At 35.9% G+C, this 24961-nt stretch overlaps 1 protein-coding gene across 1 annotated transcript in view; it reads left to right on the top strand.

Moving 5' to 3' along the window:
- The window catches only part of LOC140322403 (protocadherin gamma-B1-like), a 35429-nt gene extending 13608 nt beyond the window's left edge, over positions 1-21821 (top strand). Inside the window, exons 3-5 of the mRNA XM_072398976.1 lie at positions 13240-13298; positions 16085-16176; positions 18697-21821. Of these exons, the coding sequence (XP_072255077.1) occupies positions 13240-13298; positions 16085-16176; positions 18697-18914 (369 nt within the window). The 3' untranslated portion in view covers positions 18915-21821. The remainder of the gene's footprint in view (positions 1-13239; positions 13299-16084; positions 16177-18696) is intronic.
- The last annotated feature ends 3140 nt before the right edge of the window (positions 21822-24961 follow it).

Below are 24961 nucleotides of genomic sequence, written 5' to 3'. Positions count from 1 at the left end.
CATCCATAACTAATTCAATTCCTGAGGATTCTTCACCTGGAACACTTATTGCCCTGATAAACATACGAGATACAGACTCTGGAGCTAATGGTGATGTCTCATGTAAGATAACAGGGTCAATCCCTTTTGAAATAATTTCATCATCTAGAAATTACTATAGACTTCAAACTTCAGATACTTTAGACAGAGAAGAAACTGATGGCTATAACATTACCATCACTGCCACAGATAGAGGATCACCTCCTCTGTCCACCACAAAAACCATTTGGCTTGTGGTAAAGGATGTGAATGACAATCCACCTGTATTTGAACAAACTGTATATGATGTGTATGTACCGGAAAATAAAGCAGCGGGTTCCTCCATTTATAGGATACAAGCATCTGACCCAGACCTCGAAGACAATGGTAAAATTAGTTACTCGATTATAAACAGATATCTTGGAGATGTACCGGTCTCTACATATGTTTCTATTAACTCAGTGACTGGCCTCCTCTATGCACAGCAAGTATTTGACTATGAACAAATGCGGGAATTTGAATTTCAAATCATGGCATGGGATAATGGAACTCCACGACTGGCAAGCAACATTACTGTAAAAATATACGTCATGGATAAAAATGATAACTCTCCAAAGATTCTGTATCCCTCTGGCGGAAGAGGAGGCTCTGCGTTTGAGACCGTGCCCCGTTCTTCAAGTAAAGGTCACTTGGTAACTAAGGTAGTGGCAGTGGATGCTGACTCTGGGCACAACGCTTGGCTTTCTTATGAATTCCTGAACATGGCAGAACCGCTTTCATTTTCTATTGGCCGGCATAGTGGTGAAATCAGAACATTGCGCACATTTGAGGAGAAAGACTTGATGAAGCACAGCGTGGTGGTACTGGTAAAAGACCATGGAAACCCACCACTTTCTTCCACTGTAACCTTGAATCTGGTCATTGCTGAAAATTTTCAGCAAGATGTTTCTGAAATCAACAACCAATCACAGAACTCTGATCTCTCCTCAAATTTAAATATTTATTTGGTAATAGCACTTGCGGTAATCGCTTTCCTGTTTACTTTGACTATTATGATTGCTATAGTAACAAAGTGGAAAAAGTCAAGGTCAAACCACCCAAAAACCTTTGGATACCTACCCACGGATATGTACTCTCAGGTTGGGCCCAGATTCCCTGTTAATTTCAATTATGCATCAACTCTTCCTTATACTTGTGACACTTCTGCTGCTGTAGACTCAACTGAAAATGAATTTGCATTCCTCAAACCTGCACATAATACTACAACAGACAAACTAATAGACTGTGATGATTCCGGTATTGGAATTGCTACATTAAATAATTCTCCTACAACCGATAACAGTAAACAGGTAATGAGACTTTTTTATTCATCTGAAATGTCTGTATTTTGTAAAGAGCTTTAGAAAATGTTTATTAAATTTGGGATATTTTGGAACTTGGAGTGCTTGCTTTACAGTTAAAACAGTCATAATAAAAACAAGCGTCTTCCCTTGTCTCTATTGACAAGGGTATCTAAAACATCACAGTGTAGGAAATGCGTAGCACAAGAGGAAATAGTCTTTTGTTGTCAGTCATTTTCAAATATCATAGATCAGTGTTACAACTAGTGGGCTTGCTGACATTTTCAGATGGTTCTTCTTCCTCCTAAAATAAAATCACACTGACTGCTTCAGCAAATTATTAAAAGCTTATAATTTATTACTTTATTCATTTAGAAGTTGCTGGCAATTCATGTACAGCATCACAAATGATGACGATTTTTGGCAGATAAATCAACAGTAAAAATTTTTTGATAATATTGCACTAATAATAAAACAAATGCACACGGATCGCCTAATTTGTAATTTGATACTGAATTTTTCCTGTCTATCCCTTATAAATTGTGGACAAGTAGATTTACCTAGACACTTAATGGTAAGATTCCATTTCTTTTTTCAGGATCCATGATGTCTCTTGTGTACTGTCAAGTCATTTCTCTTTTGCTGTGACTAATCTCACTGAGCATCATTTGTTTCAAATGACATTTGCTGAGACTGCAATACCTTCAAAATGTGTGTTCTAAAGATCTTTTCTTTAAAAATCTATGGCTATTCAGGCCTGGGAGGTCTCATGGGTTTGCAGTTTGACAAACTAGGGGCTGTAAATATTTTGCTTGAAGCAACCAATTTCATTTGATAAGGGCTTCATTCTATATGATTTACTTTAGGCCTCATTACCCTAATGTACCATGATGTAAAAAAATGTTATGGGGCGGTTGTGTTTTGGGGAAAGAATTTGTGCTTTGAAGTCAGAATACTATAATTAGTTGTGTTAAACTATGGGTATTACAAGGGCTAACAGTTTGAAAACACTGGCCTGTACTGTACTCCTGCATATATTGGGCCTTATTTATGAAAGATCTCAAAGGCTGGAGAGAATACACTTTCATCAGTGAAGCTGAGTGCTCCAGCTAACCTGGAACGGATCTGGTCCAGGATTGAAAACATTTGCTAATACATGGTGTGCCACTGTAGTTATAGCAAATACAGAAATGGGTATTTAGGGACACTACAGCAATTCCAATCTGTCAGGGGTGTTAACATTGAAGCAATCAAGTTATAAAACATTCATGAATAAAAAAAAAATATATTGTATCAGTGTAATTGTATTTAAGAACAGTTTTGGCTTTTAGCTTTGGAGTTGGATTGCTAACCAGGGTTACAAAGTTTGCATAATATTTATTTGCCTGTGTGGATCTTCTCCATTTGGGAAATTTGCAAAATGACTATAATGTACATGAGTCTAGTTTTTTGTAGGTAGGAGCATAAGACTGCAAGGTTGAATCGGGACATCTACTGATGTAAACATTTGCATGTAGTTCATGCAGGGGATAATATGATGTTTAGTGTTATAAAGAAAACTAAAGGTGTTTATGTAAAGGACAAGAATACAAATAATATGGGATAAATATGTATTGTGTTATTGTACGAGTTACATTTTTTTTTTACCTTTGGACTCCTTTGGATTTTTTGCATGTGTGTGTATGTATGTGTACTATAACATCTATGGTGATCATAAATGCCCTCTGTGGCATTGTACAAAATACATCTCTCTTTCCTCTTTGCTTAGGGCAGTTTATGCTTACACAGCTGCTCTTTTTTGATAGTAATCTGTGTGATCAGACATACTGGAGCTACTAATGGTACAAGGTCACATCTGGTTGTTAATGTGCCGGGAAAGGGGGATGGGGATTGCAACAAAAGTGCAACATTGCATTATTGATTCGAGTCCTTAATATAATTTCCATTTACTCGTTAATGTAGATGATTGAAGGTGCATCCATATTTTGATTTTCTAATTTCCTACTAACATGTATTATTGTAGGTTTATTTACCCAGGTAAAAACTGCAGTCTTGTATCAGATGTGATATTCAAAAATTGTAGAATGAATGGGACATTTAAAGGGTTATCATTTTATTAGACATATTGATTGAAATAACAAATCTACAGCTTGTTAACCCAACTCTAGGTTTTTATTGTTCTAGATTACATAGGAAAGCCTAAAGAAGCTAACTTTTTATGCTTTCCCTAACCCTGTTAAAGACATTTCCTTATACTTCCAATACACCCTTCTAAATATATTATGTTAGATCGTACCAAACATAGAGGATAATTTACTAAAGAAGGTGAGAATGATCAGTTAAACAGAGTGAAGAATCAGTTCATCCATCCTTTTTATGTTTCAAATACTGTATGTGTGTATTTATATTTTCAGAGTCCATAGTCAAGCCCGTAATACTCCGAGAATCTTGCAATCTAATGTCCTTACTATAGTCATATATTAATAACATACTTCATTTTTGGGGAAGCCAGATAAACTACCAGTAAGTTGTGTGGTGTGGAAGGAAACCCATCCAAACAAATGGAGAACTTGAGAGAATCTTAGTGCTGCATTTTCACACCACATCACAGCGTTTAGATGGTGCTTTTAGCTTAGTGGGCCATATGAGTTATCTTTATTCACCTTTGCTTGGAAATTTATTAGCTTCATGGTACTGTATCATACAAGTACATTTCCTTACCATCTGCTCAGTTCAGCTACCTTCACCTGCAACTACCCTCATTGTGTTCTGATTGTCATAAAGGCTTATCTAAACCCTGCATTGACTAAAGGAGAACATATCTAAATAACAGTAAAAGGAATTTCAATGTATTAGGTAACTAAGAACATTATCACTTATTCCAACTGGTCAAATATTACCGTTCTCTATTTCTGATTGGACTGTTTATAAATGTCATATCTCTTGTTGGCTTTTATTAGGAATGTCATCTTTTCTGTTTGTAGCTAAAACTGGTACCAATGTAGGAGCTTGTGCAGAGTTTTTTTGTAGGATAATTCATTAGCATGTAACAAATGTAAAAAAAATCAGTAGAAAGGTGGGTGCTATATGACAGGTATATTGTGTCTTCAGTGTGTAGCACTGCATTGTGACTGTGTGATAACTATTTGGTAAATTAGCATGAGGTGGTCTGCTATAGTGAAATTATTTTTTATGAAAATCCTGATGGTATGACTATATGACTATAATAACCAGTAGTTTTCTTGTCGTGAAAGCAGCTGGAATTGTTGTGGTTGTTTTATTGGTGGTACACAGGTACCTGGTTGTCTGTGTCATTTTGTTTTTCACCACTAGATGGCAGCAGGATTTCTTGTGATGAAAGTTGTTTGTACTACAATGTCTGCTAGTAACACACAAAAAGTGACAGCCAGTCAGGAAACCAGATCTGCCAAGCACATTAGCAAAGACAGAGCTGCTTTACTCTCTCCTGTGTTGCGTTGCTAACATCTTGGCCTTTGTCACAGTATCATCTCTGACAATGGAACAGAAAGGAGCCCACCATTCCTGGCACTGGCAAGTAATGGGTTTATTCTTTGTTTGTATGACAAACTTTGCTTCTGCACAACTAAAGTATACTTTACTGGAAGAATCGGAGCCTGGGAGTTTAGTAGGCGATGTTGCTAGGGATCTGAGATTAAACACAGCAGGGATTTCTGAGCGCAGACTGCAGCTGGGATCTGAACAAAGCCAGCAATATTTTGCACTGAATCCAGAAAGTGGAACCCTTATAACAAAGCAAAGAATAGACAGAGAAAAGCTGTGTGGCAACAGCCCTGACTGTGTCCTGCCTGTGGAGATTGTTCTTGAAAAGCCTTTGGAACTGTATCGCCTGGAGGTAGAGATTCTGGATATAAATGATAACTCACCGGCTTTTCAAAACACAGTACGTACCATAAAAATAACAGAATTGTCTGCTGTTGGTTCTAGATTTCCCCTGGAAAAAGCCCAGGATCCAGATGTGGGAATCAACTCTGTTCACTCCTACAAAGTAGAGGAGAATCAGTACTTTTCTTTAGTTGTTCAGAATCGTAAAAATGATAGGCCTTCCCCAGTGCTTGTGTTACAGAAAGCCTTGGACAGGGAAGAACAAGGGGAACACAAATTGGTCCTGACTGCCCTTGATGGTGGTACTCCAGCTAGATCTGGAACTATGTTAATTTCCATTATTGTATTAGATAACAATGACAACGCACCAGTGTTTGACAGTACTTTCTATAAAATAAATGTGAAAGAAAATGCTCCAATAAATTCTCTTGTCATAAAACTGAATGCAACAGATAAAGATGAAGGTGTCAATGGCGAGATCAGCTATTACTTTGAGGATATATATTCAGAAGACATTTCAAATGTTTTCAGCTTGGATCATCAGGCAGGAGAAATACGTGTTAAAGAACACCTGGATTTTGAAAAACATCGTTCATATGAAATCTCCATCAAGGCAATTGACCATGGAGTACCAGCAATGGAAGGCCATTGTGTTATCCAAGTGGATGTTGAAGATATGAATGACAATGCACCAGAAATTCTTATATCCTCTTTGGTATCTTCCATTCCTGAAGATAGCCCAGTTGGGACAACAGTGGGACTTTTAAGAGTAAAAGACCAGGATACAGGTAAATATGGTGAAGTGCAGCTGGAAATATCACCAGATCTCCCATTTTCCATTACAAATGTTCTAAATCACTATTCCTTAGTCACAAATGCATTATTGGACAGAGAACAAGCCAGTGAATACACCATTCAACTCAGAGCGGCAGATATGGGAGTGCCTCAACTTACAGCACAAACTGTATTTAATATAACTGTTTCAGATATTAATGACAATCCTCCAACCTTTGAAAGATCAGTCATGTATGTTGAGATTAAAGAAAACAATAAGCCAGGGGCATTACTTTGTACTGTCACTGCTATGGACAAAGATGAAGGAGAAAATGCTCAAATCACATATTCCATTATTAACAGCCTTATTAATGGTTCCCCTGCCATGTCCTTTATTTATATGGACACGCTAAATGGAAACATTTATGCCCAGCAGTCCTTTGATTATGAACTTGCTCAGGTTCTACAGTTTACCATCAGAGCAGAGGATTCTGGGATACCAAAACTGGCATCTAACGTCACAGTTTATCTTCATATTGTTGATGAAAATGATAATCATCCTTCAATATTATATCCAGCAAACTCAAGACATGCTCAATCACAACAGCTGCTGTCCAGATCTCTTCCTTCAGGGTCCTTGGTAACCAAAGTTGTAGCAGTGGATAGTGACTCGGGATACAATGCTTGGCTCACTTATAGCATAGCAAAAGCAACGGACTTATCTTTATTTAAAATTGCTTCTCACACAGGAGAAATCAGAATGGCTCGAAGTTTTATGGAGACAGATTCTCCTGTACAAAACCTGTGTATTGTGGTAAAGGATAATGGAAACCCGTCATTGTCATCCACGGCAACATTAGTCATATCTGCTGAGGCCGGGACTGCTAGGGAAAGTCAATACTCAAAAGATTTATTTACTGACACCAAACAAAGGCCCAATATCACAATGTATCTTATAATCGCTTTGGTTTCTGTTAGCACAATTTCAGTTCTTACATTAATTATTTTGTTGGTAAAATGTGTGAGGAGGAAGAACAAAATGGCTGACCCGGAGCTAAACCAGTATATGGGGCCATCACAAAAAACTCTACAGTTAAATTACAATAGTACTCTGAGATATGTGGAGGTTCCTGTTGTGGTTGGTGATCAGCATGCTAAGACTGGTTGTCCCACAGATATTAATAGGGATACTTTATATATGATGAAATCTTTGAATTTCCCCCAGTTAAAGCAGCTAGTCAATGAGAGTGAAGATGCTCTGTCTGGAGAGCTTACTTGGAGAGGTCCAACACAAGTTAGATAAGAGATATATTTGTACTTTTTAGTCTGTTTCAGATTACAATGGTCTTTTGTATACCTAGCTATTAAAGATAGCTCATTTAAGTCAGTTATTTTACAAAGTTGCTTTTTAATCTTTAAAAGCGCTTTGTTTATTTATATATGTACAATATGTAGATATATGTTACAGTATCATGTTAAGCATATGATAGTATTGCCAGACATATTTTTGTTTTTGCCAATTGTCTTGATTTTAATATTCTCAGATAGAAATCTACAAACAAAGGGGGTGGCACACTGATGCACTTTGATGTAACTTGATATTCTGTATTTGTGATAACTAGGTTTAACCAGCTATGTTCTGTGCCTTCAGGTTTGTACCCCAGGAGGGGCATCATATCATCATGATTTTTGTGTTGTTTTCTACTAGAGCGTACTGTATGTATCAGTGGATTTACAGTTATTGCCAAATATACCAAAATAGTTTACAAGAAAAGCTTCATTTTGTAAATGAAAAGTACTTTCTTTTGTAGAACCTTAGTTTTATCTAAACATGAAGATGTATACTGCTGGCCCAATATATTAAAGATTTTTGCAGCCTTAGATCACTGTTTACTATTCCAGCTCTGTGGTAATGTCATTGTTACATGATACTTGCCTGAATGCTGGAAGCAATTTTTTTAGTTGTTTAAATTTCTAATAGTTTATAGAGCCCAGGCTTTTGAATGAAGACATTTATGTAATAAAACATCATGTGTACAACACCTCTGACCAAGAGGTGGCAGAATAATCTTTACAGCTAAATGTAACTTGTAAAACTTCTATTTCTGCTGTGCCGGTTACCCTCCTCCCTAGGCCTTAGTTGAGAGATCTGCATCCCCACATTCTTTTAGTAACGGAATGCACAGCTGACATTACAATGTAAACCCAGAAGATATTTCAAACACAGTTCAAATGGATAAGCACATTTGTAACAGCACGTTTAAGGGGATATATGAATATACATTGGAGAGAAAACATTTAAGCAATGGGTATCCAGATATCCAGCGAGAACTGGAGATGGCACATAGTTATTTTCTTTCTGTGTTGTACCCAGGATATAGCCTCGGAGACTCTTCATTATTCTGTCATGGAGGAAGCACAAGCAGGGACGTTTATTGGTAATGTAGCAAAGGACTTGGATATACCAGCAGTGTCTGTTTTGGAACGCAAAATGCGACTAAGGTCCTCAGGCAGTGGTCAATATTTGGCTGTAGAACAGCAAACTGGAAACTTAACTTTAGCTAAAACAATAGATAGGGAAAGTGTGTGTGGATCAAATTTACACTGTTTATTAGCTGCAGAAGTAGTTCTTGAAAATCCTTTGGAACTTCATAGATTAGAAGCTGAGATTTTAGATATAAATGATAATTCTCCCACATTTTCAACATCAGAGCAGGTGATACAAATTACAGAGTTCCTAGCTTATCCTGGTGCAAGAGTTCCTTTAGAAGAAGCATATGATCTTGATTCAGGTGTTAATGGAGTAAGAAAATATAATTTAAGTGTAAGCTCTTACTTTTCATTGTCAGTAAGGAGTCACAAGGATGGTGTTCCATCTCCAGAGCTGGTCATAGAGAAGGCATTAGATAGAGAGGAAAAAGGAAGCCATCATCTTGTACTTACAGCTTTTGATGGGGGTAGTCCACCAAAATCTGGAATATCACAGATTACTATTATTATTCTGGATTTTAATGATAATGCTCCTATTTTTAGTCAAGGTTCTTATAAAATTAACATACCTGAGAATGTTCCATTGAACACAGTAGTGGTTAAACTAAATGCAAGTGATTTGGATGAGGGTCTCAACGCAGAAGTAGAATATGCTTTTGATAGTCGAACACCATTCTCCCACAGACAGATGTTTTCTATAAATCCAAACACAGGGGTCATAAGTACAAGTGATATGTTAGATTTTGAGACTGCTAAATCCTATGAGTTAACTGTCAAGGCTAAAGACAAAGGAACACCCCAAATGGAAGGTAGCTGTCTTCTTCAGATAGAGATTGTTGATGTCAATGATAATATGCCAGAAATTCTGCTTACTTCTCTGTTGGGTCAGATTCCAGAGGATACAAATGTTGGAACAACCATTGGACTTTTTTCTGTGAATGATATGGATTCTGGGAAAAATGGAGAAGTTAAGGTGTTTGTGTCACCAGAGACACCTTTTGAAATTAAATCATTTAAGGATCACTATGCTCTAATTGTACATGAGCCCCTTGACAGGGAAAAGACTGCCCGGTATGAAATAGTTTTGACTGCTGTGGACATGGGGTCACCTCTATTATCTTCACAAATAACAATTACAGTCAATATTTCTGATACTAATGATAATCCGCCGTTGTTTTCAAATCAAGAATGTAACAGCTACATTCCTGAAAATAACAAACTTGGTCAGTTGCTCTATACAGTGTCCGCCTGTGATCCAGATGAGGGGAACAACGCATTGCTCACCTATTCCATTGTTGAAAAAGAGCTTTTTGGTTTGCCTATCTCATCACTTGTATCTATCAATCCTTCAAGGGGAGAAATTTACGCCCAGTGCTCATTTGATTATGAACAAATTCATGTTTTAGAAATCATTGTTCAAGTTATGGATTCTGGAGATCCAAGGCTGTCTTCCAATACAACTGTATTCGTATTTATTGTAGATACCAATGACAATTCTCCTAATTTGTTGTATCCTAAATACAATGGGGATTCAATAGCAAATGTAAACTTGTCAAAGGCTGTACCAGTCGGTTACTTGGTCACCAAAGTATCTGCTGTGGACTCAGATTCTGGTGATAATGCCTGGCTCTCATACAAGTTTGTGGAACCCTCTGATAACTTTCAGTTTAATTTATCAGCTCACTCTGGAGAAATAAGAACTGTTCGAACTTTCTTACCAACTGATAAATCCCTGCAAAAGCTAGTGCTGGCTATTAGTGACAATGGCAAGCCATCTTTGTCACTTACAGTTACAATACTCGTAGCATTAGACAGCATCTCAGATAATACAACACCTAGTACCTATAATTTCTTTTCTGCAAAAAGGACTGATGTAACATTGTATCTCATCATTTCTTTGGTCATCATTAGTATGGCATGTCTTATCACTTTTGCTGTGCTTTTGGTAAAATTCTTCAAAAATGAATTATATTTGTGCCAGTATCCATGTTGGTTTTTACATCAGTCAAATTCTGAACATTGTCCTCAAACATTCCAGCCAACACTTGGCTTTAATTTGGATGGAACACTAAAGTACATGGAGATCAGGTTGGATCCTACAAATCCAGAAAGTCACTGTTACAGAACATACTTTTCTCACTCTGACAGCATAAATCTTACTCCGCTGCGACCTTTTACGCTTAATCCGGGGAAAGAAGTGGGCATCCATGGAGAAACTTTAGGCATTAATAGCTCAAAAGATCCCACTGAGGTGAGGAAATTCTCATTTGTGTACTTGTATTTATTTTTTCTTTTAGATTATACAAGAAGCCTTGTGGATAATATATTTATTGTGTTCACTTGTTGCTACACATAGTACTCTTAAGGTTAATGGTGTTTTTTTACAATAATATCACATGTGTTTTAGTAAAGCATAGTGGCCAATTGCGTTAAATTTCTTGTACCAGAATTGAATTTTTATTCTTAGCTCTACAGTGATGATGACTTTGTGTTCTGTTCCTGTTCAAACATTCCATAACTATTGTGCCTGTGTTCTTTAGTGTTGCTTCTTCCAACTATTGTTGAACCATAATTAAACACAGGCCATATTGTCAAGGTTAAGCTATAACCTGAATGCAGTACACAAGACAATCATAAGTAGGGATCTGTTACAAAAGTGTTCCACTTTTTAGATGCCTTTTTGGTCTTCATGCTTATTAGTAGATTAGGGTTATTTTATGCTCAGTATCTGGAGGAAACATTAAACATTGTAAATATTCCTATGGATTTTACTTTGTTCTTTTGTACAACTAAATGACTGTCTGCATGTGTATTTGCAAAAATGACTCCCAGCCACTTCTGTGTACAACTACCGGTAATGCAAATGTGTGTGAGCAGATCTTGTAGTGGCAAGGGGTTTAAATATTCCAGTATGTGCAAAGAATGTTTTATACAAGTACGTTCTATTGCTTGTAATGGCTTTAGACAGCTGTCTTATATATTATAATACAGTTCCTTTCCCCCCACGGCTTGTGAGATCAGCTTAGGTCACCTGCTCACTTTAGTCACAGGAGGCAATAGGAAACACTAATGGAAGAGGATTAATCTTCTAAACCTCTTATACGTTCCATTGAATTTTCCACAAATGATTTCAGAGTATCAGTTCTTTATACATTTCCTGCTAGCAATGCACGAGTGATGTAGCTGAATGGAAGTTTTTTTCTACCAAATAATCATACTTTATAAATAATATTCTACTGTATTCCCAGTTTGCTGGATCTTCAAACTAGCTGAGTCTTGGTATAATGTTAACTACAAAATAGTACTGCAGTCTGCATTCAGTGTGGACATGTACTGATTCTACCCTGGGTGCCAAGAAATAAAAACCGATCCAAATGTCAGTCAGTTTTTGTCTGTTTTAAGTCCTTGTTCAAAACAAATGATTGTATATAACTTTATTATAGCAGATATTTTACTGTATTTAGGGGTGGAAACCCGTGAAACTTCCATGTGATCACAATAGATTGACATTTTTTGGAAACCTTTTATAAGCAAAGTACTTATGCAGGTTTATTCACTAACTGAAAAGATTATTGGCAGTTTGTATGTAAGTGGTACAAGGAAGGCTGTAAAGAGCAATGATTAAGTTCAATATAGCATTTTGTTTTGCTAAGGAATTTGTTCTTTAATACTGCTGAGCTGTGATCATCTGATTCATGGGAAGTATGATCTTTTTTCATAATTCCATTTTAGGATTGTGCATTGTTGCCATAACTATAAGGAAGTTAAACTGACATGATCTGCTATTTAACATACGTTAACATTTAACATACAGGCAGAAAACGGTTCATTAATATCTTGTGCACCTTAAGGCACTCTAATGTATGCAGCAATCAATCACAAGTCATTAACTTCAACTTGTATGAATGTAGATTCCATACATTACTGCACTCCGGGGATGGAGGCTGCTGCTTGGTCTGCGGTGGGATAATGACAGAGCTCACAGTTTGTGGAAAATGTTAATTTTGGTAAAGCAATGTTCATTATTATTAGTGAACCACGTGTTTAATATTTAACAGATTTCTACAACAATTTAGAAGGTCATATGCCTTTATTTAATTACTTATATTTTGGTTCTTTAAATCTGTATCATACTTGGAAGTCTAGTTTATCATACAAGCTTTTACTACAAAATGTGGTAACCTTGGTCACTGTGATGGCTCTGTCATGACCAGGGCTCTTTTTCTGTATGGTGTTTGTTCTCTACCAGTGAATTTATTATATATGAATGTTAAAAAAAATGTTGTAAAAAATCCTAACACATAAATATTATAACCCATAAACCCCATTTTTTGTCCTGTGAATTTGCTTGACCTGTCACTCATGTAAATGGTTAGAAGTACACGCTCTGCCTGATAATTTCCCATAAGATGCCTACTATTACTTTTAAAAAATGGAAAACTTTCTTCCCTAAGTTCTGTTACCTGATAATCCTTTCACTGATGGGGTCTGCTTTAGCTGTCTTTGGGACAAAATCTTGCCAATGTCACTTTTCACTGATAGGACCCAATAGGAATCTCATTCTGTAACTTAGTAAAAAGTTATAATGAAATACCAACCAAATGCAACAAGATAAATCCTATACACATACCATACACATTTTACTCTGTTGTACTGAACATTGTATATCGATCCTGTTCAAATATGCAATGATATGCCAAGAGTGTTCACATTCAGAACACCAATTAAGGACACCATTCTGTTTCTCTTTCAGCAATCTCAACCTAATGCTGAATGGCAGTTCACTCAGGGCCAAAGACCGGGACCAAGTGGGTGAGTAATCTGAATGTTTCACTTTCTATTGTTGATGAAGTTTATTCAGGAAAATTTTTAAACATGATGTTTATTTTGTTGCTGCACTTCCTTAATAATAAACTTTTAATTTATGAGTCAGATACTTTGGAATGTGTAAAGGGACACTGTTACTTTATCATTATTTTTTTTTCTAACAAAGCCTGTTAATTAACCCTATATAGCACTACATAGATGTCACTGTATTAATCTTGTATATTTAATTAGTGTGCATTCTTCTTTTTAAAGAGGCTTGTAAAACATGCTGAGGTTGGTGAGAGATTTAGTGCAAAAAAAACATTTGATAGGTAAACAGCACGTTTTAGAGGGGAATGAGGGACAGAAGGAGTCAGTTCCAAAAGAGGGATAGCTAGGAGCTATACATTTATCTAAATAAAATATTTTTAAAGAATTCATAAAAGAGCACACTGTGTGTATCTGTGATATGTACATTTGGATCTCAGAAAGCACACTAAGGGCTCTATTTATAAAACAGGGAATCTGCCATTGCCTCAAACCATCCCTGGTGGGAATCAATTACTGCCATTAAAACATGTGGACCTGGAAGATTACCACCAGGGAATGTTTGAAAAAATGTCTGACTCTCTTTTTTTAAAAAAAAAAAAAAGGCTTGTACTAAATACTATTATGATTGTACATATATACAATATATATACATATTTTCTATATACATGTTATAAATAAATGTTAAAAGAACCCAGAGTCAACACATCCTATTTTTATTTTATTTTGGTGTTTGTCAAAGATTTATATGGACAGATATAGGTTACATCTGCCCAATATGCTCATGTGTACAATGGTTCTAAATCAGGGGTGGGCAAACTTTTTTAGTCAGAGGCCACAAAAAAATTTCCAGGGACCGGGTTGATGGTAGAGTGGGCAAGGTTGTGCCATCATGACGCCCCTGATCATGACATCATGATAGCATAGGCTCTGAGCTAGCAATGGGAGAGTGGGCAGGCTGTGTGTGTGTGGCGCCCAATCACCTATCGCAGGCTCAGATCCGGGGAACGTGTTCGGCGGCTCTGGCCGGTTCGCCCCCCCCCCCCGTTGGGGGCCCTTTTCCTGACCCTGCTCGGGGTGACCCTGGCAAGAGCCGTGGAACACCCAAAGGGCCGGATAAACAACCCCATTGGGACGTTGGGCTAGAAAACCCTTCCCATATGCTCAAAAGTGAAGGTATCCTAAGAGTAATTTCCGGAGTCTTCATGTTCATATATGAAATGGGTACCCAGTACAGGAGAGCAAAGTCCTCCTACTTTGTTTTATTTGTTGTATTTATAGTTGCAGCCGTCTTAAATTATGACCCAACATGTTTCGCCTATAATTGAGACGTCCTCAAGGATACTAAATGGCTTGCTTAGGGGTAGTACAACAGTGTATAGGAACACAATCACAAGTAAACATATCTATGAATAAAGATTATGGAAGATTATGTGTCACAGATGCTTAAAAAAAATATGTGCAGTATTATTAAAGGGTGAATATATGGAAGAATAGATAATGAGGACCATATCAAATCAATAGAGTGAATTAACACTTTTGAGATTTCACTTGTTAGGAATACTGTCAAATATTATCAAGTGTTTTAATGGTTTGAACATTAATTGTAGGTAAGTAAGGTAGAGTGGCTTACCATCGTACAATTAAAAAGCAGATTGAGTCATTATTGGACCCTTGGATTCCCATGTGTAGAAAAACCATCTATAAATTTTCTTCCAAATAAATTTGTTCTAAGCTGCACATTTTGAAAAAAACAATTGTCTTTTATTGAGGTCTATATGCTTTTTAACTTTCAAATTTGCAAACTTTATTTGGTGATCTCAACAATATAAATATAACAAATGGAACATTTCAATTCACAGTGGTGTTATTATTAAGTAGCAATCTTTTTAGCTGACAGACGCTTTTTTTAAATTGGGTGACCCGGAAAATGCTTTTTATGAATGTATAAAAAAACACAATATTTGTGGTGAGCCCATACCTTAAAAGTTACAAAATATACTTGGCTTTAACTGCTTTCAGACAAGAGTAACATTATTAAGTCGTTTGGTTTATAGGTAGCCCGGATTTTGCAGAAAGGCACAGTGCTTGAACATCATCTGACAAAGTTTAGTATAAGCTTTTTTAAAAATCCTGCAGTGGTGTCCCTGGCACCTGGAGGGAGCAACCTTAATGCCAGGGGCAAGCTAGTAAATATTTTATTTTTCTCTTGTTTGATGATTGTTTTACTTACTTTGATTCTTTATTTGTGAGGATGCTACAAGTAGATGAACAAGTGCAAAGGCAGGAATTTGAATATGCAAATGATTTTTTCTATCCTATGAAAATTTAGTATGAATAGTTTGAGGGTTTTGTTTGCTTTAAGTGGGTTTTACATTTCGCATTAACACAGGCCCTAATTATTTTATGTCTTGATCAAAAAATGTGACTATGAATCATTGATCAATCAACTTATCCGAAAACTACGACTTAAAATGTTACAGTAGTATAACAATGCTTGCAATTATTTTGCAATATATTTATTAGACATATTGATCTATGCTTGATCAAAGTAAAGAAAACAAGTTTTGAAAACTTTTGTAAACCATTAACACATAAACTCTAATACCGACATACCACTTTGCATTTGCATCGAAAGTTGTGGCATCGTGTTCCAGGGTCTCTTGCAGGGCCAATAAGCATCTGCTTACTTTCTCACACATGGCACGTTTCTTATTGGAAAATGTCTTGTCATCTCTCTGTAGAGCACAACAGCCCACAGAAGAATCTGGAGTATGGCCAAATAACCAGTTTGAAACTGAGAGACTCCAAGCAATGATCCTGGCATCAGCAAATGGTGAGTTTCCATGCCAGAAAACATAGGAACTCTTTGATCCTGCTGATTTTGTTCCAGTTAGCAAACAGAGAACAGTTACTGAATTTAAAGCATCCCTGGTATTATGCTCCCTGCAGTATTGTATAGCTGTCAAGAAGGACGCACCGACTTCTTATTTTACTGTCAAAACGTATTATTTGACCGCAAAAAAATACATTTCTTGTAGTGATATATTGCTTCATCATTGTAGTATTTATGCAGTTGCTGAGATGGTTTTCAATTTTATAATTTGCTGAAAGCAACCCTATTAGAGTCACTTGTTTAAACATAAAAACACACCTTTTTAAAAGGTAGAATATATTTTCTGATAGTCCATGTCTTGAAACATTGCTGCTTTGCTGATCCTCCACTGCTGCACAAATTTGACCAGAATCAATATTCATTTTTTCTGGCAAACAAGAAAGAGGAAATTATCCCGATGTATATAATAAATATCAAAAACTAAAAAATGATTGGGGTTTGATCTATTCTAATAATAGGGCCTAATATGGGAAAAAAATAATCTCCCAATGTAACCAACAGTCATATCTATGAGAGGGTACCAGTCATCATTATTTATTGTATTTTAGCTATGCTGCTTCTGTATTAAGCATTGTTGTACCTACAGTTAGGTAGCTATAGCTATTGTGATATTATTTAAAATGTATGATTGTAAATCTTTCCTAGTCTATACAACATGAAGACTGGTTGTACAAATGAGCATCAGGATGCTTTCATCGTCTTTAGAAATTGGATTGTTACTATTATTTTACAGATAGGTACTTTCCTATATCTGGTAACTGGTAATCCCCTTTAAGAACGCAGAAGTTGATTTTATTACAATGAACTTGCTGAAGAGTTCAATTAAAAAAAATAAGATTCATTATCGTAAATGAGTTTTGGAACAAATATTTACAAGCTACAGAAGAATGAATATGCAGAACCTAATTTTGCTGTACATATTTAAATTCATGTTTGTATATCTAAGTCTGTACAGACATATATGGAATGAAGCTGGGTTATATAATAAACTAAAATCAGATTACTGACTGCATTTAATGTGTTTAGGCCTCTGAATGTATTATAACCTAAGTAATGTGAGAAAATATGTGCATCTGTTATTGCTGGCACCTCAGTAAATTATCAATTCCAAGTGGAAGATTACATCATACAAAGTGATATCATTGTGTTGTGTTCCAGGATTTTACCTTGTTTCCTGGACATAATGTAATGCTTTAAACATAGCTTTGTATTGCTATCTTTTTACCACTCATTATTGTTGTTAAAATCCTTCTGAATTGTCAGTTTCCTGGCTGCATACTTGTCATCTTAATTTCCCAGGAACGGGCATACAGACAGTTAATCTAGAATCCTGATCTGCCTTTGTTTTAAGTCTGTGACCAAGAAAAAGTACTGGAGCAAATACATCTACTTAACTACTGGCAATATCGGAACAGAAGGGTCATCAATTGCAAATTAGTGTTTCTTTCTACCCAGCCTTCTGCACAGATTTCCTTTGTGATTTCCAAATACTGAACAAGTTAAATGAAAGCCCAATTATTTATTCTATCTATTTTTAGTCCAGTACCTGATCTGAAAATGTAGCTTCATGTACTTCTCCCCGGTGTTCTATACTGGCAGAGCTGAGTAATTGCCACACCCCTAAGCACAAATGTTCTCACACAAGCTTGTGTTGCTAAAATGTGATTGCACACAGTTTACAAAAGGTACCATTCAACCACCCTACACAACAGAAATGTGGAGGTTGTTAGCATGTTGTCTATCACAGTGTATATTTATTAATTGGAATTTAAAGGTCTAAATGTAAAATTTTTCTCAAGACGTATACAGCCTTGCAGTCTTTTATTTAAAGAGGCCATGCAGTTAATAAAATGTCAGTATTAAAAGGTGTAATACAGCCACCATCTCAGATAGAGATTTGCCTTAAGTGTTTGAATGGAACTGCTAAGAAAAAAAGTCGCATCAGGATGTACATTGACAGTGACCCTGTTAGATGTCTATTAGTGCAATGGTTTTAAATGTAACTACAATATACTACCAATGACCAGGTACATACTCACTAGTACCAGCTTTATACCTAGTACATGAGGTCACCAGGATAGGGCAATACACTTACACAAGCCTACCAGGCATTTACTATACTAAACTATCTGAGATCAGCTATACACATTCTACACTACACCAGGGAGTGGCACTAAGTTTAGAACACAAGGCAACCAAGGATTTGCTATAAATTACTACACCAGGGACTGTTCATTTGCTTACTACATATGGTCACCAGAGACAGGCTGAATTTCTTCTTCTCTATAATACTTATACCACATTGCCAGCAGTAATTGCAGAAAAACATTTCTTGATCTCAAGACAAAAGCTAAATCTTTCACAGGATTATCATCTCATTCCACAAACCATTAGGAGTTCAACTGGTTGTAAATGTCTAAGTGCATCACAGCTAATAAACCTTTTCTTGGATCTCTACAGAGGCCGCTGAAGGAAGCTCTGGTCTCGGAGGATCAACAGGTACAATGGGACTTAGTGCTCGCTACGGACCACAGTTCACTCTACAGCACGTCCCTGACTACAGACAAAACATCTACATTCCAGGAACAACATCAACTCTTACTAACGCTGCTGGAAAACGTGACAACAAAGCACCTTCAGGAAACAAGAAGAAAGCTGGAAAAAAGGAGAAAAAATAAAGATATAGAGCAGCATGTGTTACACCAACCTGACAGAATTGTGAGATCTTCCCTCTAGCCAAAAGCCCAGAACGAATGTCTTATTCACAACAGAAAAGATAATGCTTGGATTTTCTTGTATTAAAACCAATGTGTCCTTTCTACTATTGCAGCTTGTGATAGGGAATATTAGCCTGGACACTGGAAATGAAAGTTCTGTCAATATGAGCCAATATTTTCTAATGGCAAGGTTACTGAGCTCCGAAAAAGTTCACTGCTAGCCAATGATGTACTCTTTTTACATACTATTAGAATTCATCTTTGCTGGTAGCATTCCAATTATTTGTGGAACTTCTTCCAATGTATATATGTAACACTAAATAGTTATTTATAATTTATCATTATCACAGAAATTAAGAAAGCTTTGTTAACCCATATTGCATTTTTTTACTGTTTTCTTTTACCATTGAAAAATGAAAAATACATATATAAGTATTCAGTTCTAGATGATAAGGTCATTTTATTTTGTGGAAACATGTATCTATAGATCTGACTGTATAGAGCGCCAAAAATGATACATTTTTATTAAATTTAGACTTTTTAGGCTGTAAGGAATGTTTGTGATATACAAGAGGAAACCAGGGATTTATGAAGTGATTATACCTTACCTGTCAGCGTCCGTTTCTTTTAAAAAAATATGAAACATTTTTTGACAGAGGAAGCTTCTTCTGATATTAGAAAACTGCTGTGCAGAAAGTGAGTTGCTGATTGCTGTTCGACCCCTTAAAATGAGTTCAATGAGCAAAATATCAGCATTTAAAAAGTGCATGTGAGCCCACTCTGCATTTTTTCAAAAAAATATTTTGCATGTATGTTTCAAGCATGGAGCCTTTATAAAGAATGAAATAAGGTAAACGTGTTTAATACAGGTCAGATAAGGATAAAAGTATTGCTATTAAAGAGGTATTGATCCTGGTTAATCCAGCATCACTGGTACTTAAAGAGAAGCAGTGTCCGCACGTATTTGCTGGTTCCAAAATAGAAGTAAAAGCTGTTTAAAACATCGGATTCCCCTCTGTAGCCATAGACCATTTGAAGAAATTCATCTTCAAATTGTACATGAAATCTCACATCCTTTTTTCTATTAAAAAAGCTTAATTTTGCAGCTCTCTGTTGTAAACACAATTAATGGGTTTCTAAGCTGTTGGAAACCTATTTCTTTCTTTATTTTTTAGTTTCCTGCAAATGAATTTGACCATAGTCTGGACACATGTGTACTTTAAGGCATGCTATACAGTGCTAAAAACAACTTTAGTATGCCTTAATACATTTTTTTTTCTCCTTAAGTGCTACTGTAGCTTGAGTAATCAGTTGCATTGTGGGAACACATGGCTACCATATAACCATAAGGAACCATATAAATAGTCCTTTTTAGCAAATTATCTGACTAACATTAGCATATATATGCACCTGGATTGGTAATTTTACATGTTTACCTGATAAGATGCAATGTTACAATTCTGTGCTGTAGTATCAAAGTATGAAGTGAACCTCCAGTTTTTTTTGATTAATATATCCACGTAAACCCAAGTCCTGTAAGAACAAATTTATAACAACTCCTCCACCAACTCATATCCAGGGATTCTATTAGACATACATCTGACCTCCCACCAAAGACACAACTCCGAGTGCAGAAAGGACTTTGCTGAGTAATTCAAAGCTTTGTGTAGTCTTATGGGGAAGCAGTGAGCTTGCTTCATAAGAGTTGTGGTTTCTCGTGTTTCTATAGTTGCGTGTTTCTATAAGGAAGATCAATTTGAATTGATTGATAAGTCTAAAAATAATGGCAAGATTTAGGTTGCCTATGTAACAAATGTATAGGGTATATCGCATTTAAATTAAACTGGAGTTTTTCTTTATCAGTGTATCCCAAATTGACTTAAAAAAATAAATGTAAATATAAAAGGCCAGTTAGACGGCAGTATAGTTTATGTACAACGCTGATTATTGTTTTTATTCAAGATTATTTGGAAGGATTTTTTAACACTGGCTGCACTAAATATATATAATAACTCTACCGTTTTACATTTTTAATTTTTATTTTAGTTTGTTTTTATTTATTTTTACATGTGACGTATGGTAGCTGCTATGAGTCAGTGACACCTTTAGATTGTTTTAATGACCACTTTATATTTTATATCATATTACCTACAGACCAGGTTCTCTTTTTGTACACTGATGCAAAAAGATACAAAAAAAAGTTTAATTATAAGTTTTATACACTCTATCACTTACATGACCTTTTATTTTAGGCATATAATTTCTGATGCCTTGAGCAGTAAAGCCTTGTGTCTTTCAGCTTGCTGCTTGACAATGCTATTGCACTGCTTACAGTAATGTTATAAGAAATCATTATATACAATAACCTTCTAGCCAATGTCTGTCATGTGACCTCAGCACTAAAAGCAACTCTATCACCTTCCATACAGGTGACAACATATTAACCATTTAAACAGCTTGTATTGTACTAAACAATCATACCAATAATTAAACAATAGCTGAAATTTTTATTCATTGTTGTTTTTGATTTACTTTTTATTACAACCTTCATTCTAGAATAGCTGGTATGTAAAATATAGTTCTAATGTGATCCTTTCATCCCTGTATCCAACTTGTGGGTCGCAGTATTTTAATTGCTCCTTCTGTATCTTTCTGTGTGTTAGTGATATAAATGTTCATCCAATTTATGCACCTGTCTTTTCATTGTGTCTAACTGAACTGTACTTTCCTATTATAAATATGCTTTCACCCTTCTTATACCCGTAAATAGACTAATGTCAATGTCTTTCACGCAAGTTTTTTACAATAATATTTATATTGCTTTTATTTCTTTGGGAAAAAGATAAATAAAATGTTTTTCTTCCAAAATGAGTAGTGTTTCATTTACATGATATTTTATTTATTTATTTAATTTTAGTGTTTGCATATAAAAGAGTATAAAGACAGGCTTACTTCTTTTTCCACACGTGTAGGTCCTCCCCTGAGATAAATCCTGAGGCAATATACCCCCATTTTTCCTGCACATTTTACCTTTCACAGGAGAAGCATTAGAAGCTGCAGAAAGTATCTTGAGACCTCATCATTCCCTTTCTTATGGACTACACATATCATTAGGCCTTTTCCACTAAACAGTACTGTCTTTGGCTGTCATCTTTCAGTTTTTTTTTTCTGATTTTCTAGACAATTAGTCTGAGTGTCATCAAGGGGCATTACCTAGGGCAGGCAGTTTACAGGGATATACATACCGCCAGCCTATAACTTGCATCCTAATTGTTAGGAATTTATATTCTAGTTTTATAGTGATTTAAAAAAGTGTAATAGTTATTGATGCTGTTTTACAGATCTAGGATTGTGATTTGTGGGATTGTGAGTTTCAAGTTTTGTTCTAACTTGGACAATTTTAGATTTGGTTCTGAATATGCTGGATCTGTTTTACCTACTACTAACCTCTGTATGACTGTGGCTTACATATGCAGACAGTAAAAACGTTGATTATTAAAAAATAGACACTTAAAATCCTAGGATAAGTAAAACAGGAAGCAGCATCACCAAGTGACTATAAAGGAAAAAATTGTATAATGAAATCTACATTATACCTACATATCTACATAATACCTCTAAGGACCAGTAAGGTGCAATATATTACAATTAGTTTGTCATATTGGAGACACTTAAAGATACTTTAGAAAAGCAAAGTCTATTTTTTTCTAAAAATGTTGCCTGTACATGTTTTTTTAACACGAACATAATGAATCAGAACCTAAATATTATGCCAAGAATGAGTCAATCATCATTCCAGTCCATGCCAATCTTGACACGTGGCTGCCAACGTTCCATAAACTGGCTATGATGCATAAAATTCCTTCTTTTACTGTTGCCAGATAAATATCGAAATACTAACAGCCAAAATGTACTCATAAATCATAGGATCATAAATTGCAAAAACCCGTACAGCATAAAAAAAACAGGGTTTATAGGTTTACTGTAACTTACAGAGCATAAGCAGCCAGTACTTACCTTGCACTCATTCCCCTGCCAATCCACAAGTTACTAACACTACACCACTCAAAGTTACTTAGTGATTAGCTGTCCCGGCACCAAGTGCTGCACTGTGAGGGGGCCACGAGAGTGTCACGAATTTCACTTTCTTTATATTTGGAGATACCAATTGTAGGTTGCCTGAGTGCTAATCACAGCAAAAGAAGTAAAAAGTGTGTACAACATGCAAATGCCCTGTAGTGTAAACTAAACATGTAACAATGTCCAAATTGGATGAAATACAATATTTTAATCTTGAAGTGTATCAAAGGGCAAACCTTTATTTTTCATTTTTAATAGAGTAAGCTAAAACACATTGTCAGTTTTTTTATTTTATTTCTGTGCCATTTCTTTCATTAGAGTTTTCCTTTATGTCAAATTATGTACACAATGAGACTAATCTTTTCAATGTGAGCTGTTACAGAAACAAGTGTCCTTATTGGAAGATTTCCTTTTTTTCTTGTTCCAGTGGCAACATTTAGGAATTACAGATCACTATAATTTTAAATGATTTTGATGATTCAGAAAGGTAGAATCTCCCTAATGGGGACAGATCACAATAAAAACTTGACAGTGGTTCTAACCTTTTACGCTATATGCAAAACTTTAATTGACCATCTCTTGTAGAATGTCTGCACTCTCTTACTTTCTCCTATTGCAGTGTTTCCCAACCAGGGTTCCTCCAGAGGCTGCTAGAGGTTCCTTGAGCAATGAGCAGTTTTTGCCTCTCAGGTCAGATTAACAGACACCAATGATCTTTTTGTTTATCTGTAAGGGTGACATTATTCCACTGGCCAGAAGTATAAGAGGAATTCTCCCTAGTGACCACCACCCTAATGTACTACTGTGAACTGTGGATATAATAATTATAGCGGGTTCATTGAACACCTGAACATTTTTTCAAGGGTTCCCCCATGTTATAAAAGTCATGATATACTGTCCTATATAGTGACTGTAGTTGTTTTCCTGTGGATTTTATGCAGTCTCTGACCATCTAGTGTAGAATCCCTGCGGTCTCTAACTATCCCCTATAGTATGTCTTCTGTCCCTGAAAAACGTTCTCTGCCCATCTTATGTATCATTACTGACAGCTGACATTAACATTACATTCATTAATTAGTATTTGTCCCTTTGTTGAGGTCACTCCCTATGTGGTCCTCCTTATAGCAAATCTGTGATTCAAAATTAAACCAAGGCAAAAAGTTGACATGGTCCAATCCCCCCCAAACACACACAGATTGTATGCAACCTATCCATTATTCCCCTTCTGTTCCCAACTCCTCGTTGTGTGACTGGCAATAAGTATAGGGATACTGGAGGCATGTGTTTGTATACAGCATCTTTAAAAATTTCCTAATAATGTTTAGATTTAACATAAATGTATTGGGTGAGGTTAAGCTTTTACCATATTGTGCAAGCATGTATGGCATGCACAAATGAGTTATATTGTCCTGGACTCCATTATTAGCATCTTGTAGATGACAGGAATGAACAAGGACTGTGCACACTGAACCACACAGTATAAACATAGAGAATAAAAAATTTCTAGGAGAAACAGAAAAACATTTTTAGCAGAAGAGCCTTTGCATTTCTCTGCTGCCAAACAATTCTGCCATTTTTATTTTAGAAGTGTAGTTCCACTTTAAACTGCACACATGTTTCTGTGTCTACTGTATATGTACTATGTTTGTTGTTTCAGCTATTGTAAAGTAGGTTATATCTTAATTTTTCCAATAAGCAGCTTCTGAAAAACAATTTAGGCCCTCTCTAACAGTTTACCAGGTTCTGCCTCCCTTAGTAACAGGTCAGCAAAGAATGAATTCAACATTGTTTTGCCCAGATACAAAACTTATCTACTTAAAATAAGCTAAAGCAGAGCTTTTCTATTGGGGCAATAGGGGTATATCTGTCAGCTCATGTTAATGCCTGCTGAACTGCATAGACTGACAACAACAACAACACAGCAGATG

The sequence above is a fragment of the Pyxicephalus adspersus genome, chromosome 2 (assembly GCF_032062135.1).
Source record: "Pyxicephalus adspersus chromosome 2, UCB_Pads_2.0, whole genome shotgun sequence".
NCBI classification, from domain to species: domain Eukaryota; kingdom Metazoa; phylum Chordata; class Amphibia; order Anura; family Pyxicephalidae; genus Pyxicephalus; species Pyxicephalus adspersus.
The sequence above is the reverse complement of the archived record's forward strand: the minus strand, read 5'-3'. Positions and strand labels throughout refer to the sequence as shown.